Consider the following 6,150-nt stretch of genomic DNA (forward strand, 5'->3'; position numbering starts at 1 on the left):
GGGGGAGAAGGACACAACATCCTTGTGCTTGATGAAATGGGAACTGCTCAGCTGAGACAGAAATGCAAATGTATGAACAGCCCTGGGGCTGAAGGTTTAGGGGATTGCTCTGGCACAGCATTCTCATAGGACTGTTTTGGCTGGAAAAGTCCCTTGATGCTGCTGCAGTCCCAGCCCTGCCCTCACCCTGCCCAGCCCAGCCCTGACCCACAGCCCTCAGCACCTCAGCTCCACGGCTTTGGGATCCCTCCAGGGCTGGGCACTCCCCCAGCTCCCTGGGCAGCCTGGCACAGGGGTGACACCCCTCTCAGGGAAACAGTTCTGCCTCAGCTCCAGCCTCAGCCTCCCCTGGAGCAACTCCAGCCCCTTTCCTCTTGTGCTCTACTTCATTATTGGGGAGCAGAGTCTGTCCCCCAGCTCCCTGCAGCCTCCTGTCAGGGAGTGTCAGAGAGTGCTCCTGTCTCCCCTCAGGCTCCTCTTCTCCAGCCTCAACACCCCCATTCCCTCAGCCCCTCCCCAGCCCCTTGTGCTCCAGCCCCTTCCCCAGCTCTGTGCCCGGCTCTGGCCACGCTGCAGCCCCTCAGTGTCCCTGTGGCAGTGAGTGAGGGGCCCAGCACTGACACAGCCCTGGAGCTGCAGCCTCCCGAGGGCCCAGCACAGGGGACAGTCCCTGCCCTGCTCCTGCTGCCACCCCACTGCTGATCCCAGCCAGGATGCCCTTGGCCTTCTTGCCCCCCTGGGCACGCTGCTGGCTCCTGTTCAGCCTCTGGCACCAACCCCTCCAGCCCTTTCCCTCCAGCAGCTTTCCAGCCCCTCTGCCCCAGCCTGCAGCTGCCTGGCCTTGGGGTGGCCCAGGGGCAGGACTCAACCCCTGGCCTTGTTCAACCTCCTCCCCTCAGCCCATGGCTCCAGCCTGCCCAGGGCCCTCTGCAGACCCTTCCTGCCAGAGCATCTCCTTGACTGAGTGCCCTGCCCATGTGCCAGATGAATCCAAGTGGCCTCACAGCTTTCCAGCAGTAAAGAGCTGTAGGCAACAGTGCTGGGCCACTTGAGACACCTCAGATGGGAAGAGCAGGAGGTGCTGCTGGGCATCTGCCTCGTGCTGTCTCACCCAGCTGCATGTGGCAGGGCTCCTGCAGTGCCCATGGGGCAGCCCACAGAGCCGCCCTGGCGAGTGCTTGTCCTGACAGATTTGAAACCCTGTCTGTTTGGGGCTCTGTGGTGCTCAGTTCATGTCCTTTTGTTTCCCTGAGCCTCTGAGCTGCTGCTGGATCCCTATGGAGCTCTTTTTTTCCCCTGGGGCACTGGATGGGGGGGTGGATGTAGGGGGTGGATGTACCTAAAGCAGCAATCCCTACCCTCCCTGCTCCCTGTGGCTGACAGAGCTTTGCTCAAGCCTCAGACTGAGATGTGAGTGCTTGGAGGGGAGTTTGTGACACTGGGAGCTGAGGTCAGGAATTTGGGTGTCACTCTGATGTGTGAAGTGCCTGGCTCTGGGGGATGTGTGGCCAGATGGGCTTCTCTCCTCCTGTGGCATCCATCCCCTTTGCTGCACAGATGTGTCCTCTTCTGCAGCAGAGGCTGATCTCTGCAAGCCTCTGCCCCCCATCACTGGCCATTTTTGGCTGCATCCTTTGCAGCATGGGAGGGTTCTCTGACACCCTCCCTCTCAGGTTGGGTGTGCTCTGAGAGCTCAGGGGGATGCTGTCACATCTAACACATGTGAAAGGCAGAGAGCAGCCAAACTGCCCCCCACCCTCCATGACCCTGGCAGGGGGGGTGCTGCATGTTTTGAGTGCCTTTGGCAGAGTTTTGGTGTTCTGACTCAGCAAAAGGCCAACAAAAGGGAGGCTGGTGAAGCTTTCCTTTCTTCCATAATCCTGTTTGTTTTTCTGGAAGCCAGCTATAGCCTGAGAATCACTGACTCAATTTTTGGATCCCATTCTCATGACCAAGCGGCTGTCTGCTTTCAAACCAACCCCTTATAAAGAGGCTGCCTGGGATCCTGCCTCTGGGGAGCAGCTGCTGTCGTTCCTCCCACACTGGGGAGCCTGCCTGGGACACACAATGTCCAGAGCTGCCACCAAGGTAAGTTTATTTGCAGCCTGCTTGTGGTTGGGACTAGGAGCATTGAATTTATCAGAGGTGAGTTCACAGGGAAACTTGAGTTTCTTTGTCCTGCTGACGCCTTCCCCTCTCTGCTCACTGTGGTGCCAAGAGAGGATGCCTCAAATCCCTCCTCAAATGCAGGGAGGTGGGAGCTGAGCCCTGCTGGGTCTTTGCCCAGATGGTGGCTGTTTCCTCTCTAGGTGAGGCTCTGGCAGAGGAGGTTGAATGTGGTGAGTGCTGAGGGGATGAAACTGCAGCCTTGTAAATGGCTGCTGGAGGGTGCTGGGGCTGCAGCCACCGTGCTGAGCTGCCAGGGTGATGTTCCCTGAGGGATGCCACCCAGCCCTGGGCTTTGCTGGGACTGCCAGAGATGAGCTGCAACTGAAGGAGGAGGTAGATCAGCAAGCTCAGTTTCACACATGAGGTGAGGGTTCAGCTCTAATGCTGAATCTGCAGCCCTGAAGTCAGCAGAGCTGAGCTGGGTGGGCACACACGGAGCTCGGTGCAGGGTTTGGGGCTGGGCAGGGACGAGCCCTTTGGGCTGGTGGCACCTTTGAGGTTTGCTTTTGGGTTCAGTTCCTTTTCACCCACAGGGACTGTAAGGCCTGAGGGGGCAGAGGGCTCAGAGTGGAGGGCAGGGACATCACCCAGGGAGGGTTGGGCTGGGCTGGGGTGGGAGTGGGTGCTGGGAAGGGCAGGAGGTGGGTGGCAGCTGGAGGCAGCGGGCTCAGCCTGCAGAGGCAGCCATGGGCTCGGGGTCTCTGACGTCTCCAGGGCTCTGCCTTCAGATGCTTCACACAGTGATGTGTCTGGAGCACGGGCATGAGGAACCCCTCCCCTTGCTTCCCTTCCTCTGCCTGTGTCTCAGGTCACCTTCTACGAGGACAGGGATTTCCTGGGCCGCTGCTACGAGTGTGACAGCGACTGCCCCGACTTCCACAGCTCCCTGAGCCGCTGCAACTCCATCCGTGTGCATGGCGGCACCTGGGTGGCCTACGAGAGGCCCAACTTCTCTGGGAACATGTATGTCCTGAGCCCTGGGGACTACCCTGACTACCAGCACTGGATGGGCCTCAACGACCGCCTCGGCTCCTGCAGAGCCGTCCACATCGTGAGTGTGGCCTGTGCCAGGGCATTCACAGCCCAGCAGCAAAGGGCTCTGCCTTCCTGGGCACCCCCATGGGGAGGATGGCTACAGGGGGGTGCTGAGGGGAGACAGGAGCACTCTCTGTAACTCTGCTGTCCCTCTGTGCTGGGCTCTGGGGAGGCTGCAGCTCCAGGGCTGTGCTCAGTGCTGGGCCCCTCACTCACTGCCACAGGGACACTGAGGGGCTGCAGCGTGGCCAGAGCCAGGCACAGAGCTGGGGAAGGGGCTGGAGCACAAGGGGCTGGGGAGGGGCTGAGGGAATGGGGGTGTTGAGGCTGGAGAAGAGGAGGCTGAGGGCAGACAGCAGCACTCTCTGACCCCCAGCTCACTGCAGCCTCCTGTCAGGGAGTTGCAGTCTCTGCTCCCCAGTACTGAATGACAGGACCAGAGGAAAGGGGCTGGAGCTGCCCCAGGGCAGGCTGAGGTTGGAGCTGAGGCAGAACTGTTTCCCTGAGAGGGGTGTGAGCCCCTGTGCCAGGCTGCCCAGGGAGCTGGGGCAGTGCCCAGCCCTGGAGGGATCCCAAAGCCGTGGAGCTGAGGTGCTGAGGGCTGTGGGTCAGTGCTGGGCTGGGCAGGGTGAGGGCAGGGCTGGGACTGCAGCAGCTTTAACAACCAAACAGTTCTATGACTCTAAATCCCTTTGCATGAGACAGGGAGAGTTTCCAGCCAGTTCACAGCAATGATGGATCCAAAGCAGATTGGGGATGTAACAGCAACACAGCTCCCTCCATCAGGGTGAGATGGGGAGGCCTTATCCTGCACACCCAGCTGGTGCCTGACTCCTTCCTGTGCTGGGGATCTGCTGCTGGAGGGTGTTGGGTCAGAGCAGCCTGGAGAAGCCCCAGCAGCAGCATCTGGCTCTGAGGGACCCTGCAGAGCTCACTGGGGATGGACAGGAGAGCAGGCTGGGGCAGGCAGGGAGATGGGGTGGGGGAACGACAATGTCCAGGCAGCTGCAGAGGAAAGCTGCCTCAATGCCTTCAGGCAGCACAGTGCTTCACATCACGGTGCCTGTAACACATCCCAGCTGGGGGCAGCAGCTCATTAAACTCCTCCATACCCTGAGGAGCAGGGAGTGGAGCATATCCAGCTCTCCTTCTGGTGCTCTCGTGGAGCAGATCACAGCTGGGCATGGGGATGGGCAGGCTGCCTGAGACAGAGCCCAGCACAAGCCAACGCTGCCTCATCATCAGCAGGAGGGTTGTTGAGCACTGGAATGAGCTGCCCAGGCAGGTGGGGGAGTGCCCACCCCTGGAGATCTTGCAAAGCCACGGAGCTGAGGGCTATGGGTGGGCTTGGCAGGTGAGCTTCAAGGGCTTTTCCAACCAAAATGATTCTGTGATTCTATCACCCCCCTGCTCCTCCTCTCTCTGCCAAGTGGGGGCTGTGCTGGGGGCTTGGGCTGAGACCTCTCTGCTCTGGGCTTTTGTGCCCTCTTTGTGCGTGGTGCTTGGTCAGGAGTTACCCCACCTGCCTCCCCACTGCGCTTTTGGGAGCCCTTCAGCTCTGTCCTGCTGTGCTGGGGGGTGGTTTGTACCTGACTGGCATCTGCCTGTGCCTCAGCCCAGCTCCCATCCTCTGGCAATCCCGATGTGTCGCTGCCTCTACCCTTTTCTCTCCCTTTCCCTTCCAGCCAAGTGGAGGCCGGGGCCACATCCAGCTCTTTGAGAAGGGCGATTTTGGAGGGCAGATGTTCGAAGCCACCGAGGACTGTCCTTCAGTGATGGAGGAGTGGCACTTGCGGGAGATCCACTCCTGCAGGGTGCTGGAGGGCGTCTGGGTGTTCTACGAGCATCCCAACTACCGGGGCCGGCAGTACCTGCTGCCCAAGGGCGAGTACCGGCAGCCCGTGGAGTGGGGGGCGGCCAGTCCCGCCGTCCAGTCCTTCCGCAGCATGTCCCGCTGAGCCAGCCCAGCCCAGCCCAGCCCCGGGCTGCTGCCCGCCCCCAATAAAGCAGCTCCGTCACTCCGCTCAGCCTCTCCTGCTCATTCCCGAGCTCCGCGCGGCAGTCATCCTGCCCTGGGGATGGGGGGAGCTGAGCGTTCTCTAACCACGACACCCTCCACCCACCTCTCATCTCCTTCCTCGCCTCCATCCCACCGCTTCTCCCCGGGGAAAAGCCACCCCAACTTGTTCTGCGGCGTTTGGCCGGGGCTGTGGCACGCTGGGATCCCCCCCCGGGAGTCCCGTTTTTAGGGAGCTCAGCCTGCTCCTCACCCCAGCGCATCCCCGCTCGCTGCGCTGCTGCTGGCACGGACAACGGGCTGCTGGGGGCTGGGGAGGAGGGACGAGGTTTGCATCCAGCCCACGTGAAGTGAGACCCCCTGCGTCCCCCGGCAGCCTGCGCAGGGGGGCTCTGCGCTCCGGTCCCTGCGGGGCACGGCCCGGGAGGGGAGGGGGGGAGGAGAGGCGCGATGCCAGAGCTGCAGTCTCCGTGGGGGATGCTGGGGAGCCCTTGTAGGTGTGAGACACAGGATCAGTGGATCTGAGGCATCGCATCGCATCGCGGCGGGGCTGTCTCTGGAAGCCGCCCTGCGCCGGGATGATGCCGAGGAACAGTTTGGAAGGGCGGGAGGGAGGTTCCCCGGGCTGTTCAGGGGGCTGTCGGGTTCCCAGTCAGCCCGGTTTCCCGCAGGCTGGGGCCGGAGCCCGGCTGGGTCGGTGCCCGGAGCAGCCCCCGCGCCCCCCGGGGAGCTGCGGCAGCCCGGCTGCGGCCCCAGCCCAGGGGCCTTGGGCTAATGAGGCTGCCTGGGGAAGCTGAGCCCTCCCTGCCGGGCCCGGCGGTCGCTTCCCGGGTGATGTATGAGGCTATTAGGCAGCGCAGAGGCAGGTCCCGTGCTGCCCGTCGAACCCCGCGCCGCGACCCGCCGGGAGCGCAACCGGCCGGCGCTGG

At 62.2% G+C, this 6,150-nt stretch overlaps 1 protein-coding gene across 1 annotated transcript; it reads left to right on the forward strand.

Moving 5' to 3' along the window:
- The first annotated feature begins 1,811 nt into the window (after positions 1-1,811).
- On the forward strand, positions 1,812-5,162 carry CRYGS (crystallin gamma S). Its single transcript, XM_010196535.2, has 3 exons — positions 1,812-2,088; positions 2,978-3,220; positions 4,890-5,162. The coding sequence occupies exons 1-3, from the start codon at positions 1,948-1,950 to the stop codon at positions 5,160-5,162; spliced, it is 657 nt and encodes a 218-aa protein (XP_010194837.2). The 5' UTR covers positions 1,812-1,947.
- Positions 5,163-6,150: the final 988 nt, after the last annotated feature.

Source organism: Colius striatus, chromosome 12, assembly GCF_028858725.1.
Source record: "Colius striatus isolate bColStr4 chromosome 12, bColStr4.1.hap1, whole genome shotgun sequence".
NCBI classification, from domain to species: Eukaryota; Metazoa; Chordata; class Aves; order Coliiformes; family Coliidae; genus Colius; species Colius striatus.

What these genes read in the sequence shown, in the direction of transcription:
- CRYGS (XM_010196535.2), top strand. Translation starts at nt 1,948, where the DNA reads ATGACCAAGCGGCTGTCTGCTTTCAAACCAACCCCTTATAAAGAGGCT. An exon ending in TGTCCAGAGCTGCCACCAAG is followed by an intron (nt 2,089 to 2,977) that starts GTAAGTTTATTT and finishes CCTGTGTCTCAG; the next exon opens with GTCACCTTCTACGAGGACAG. An exon ending in CCTGCAGAGCCGTCCACATC is followed by an intron (nt 3,221 to 4,889) that starts GTGAGTGTGGCC and finishes TTTCCCTTCCAG; the next exon opens with CCAAGTGGAGGCCGGGGCCA.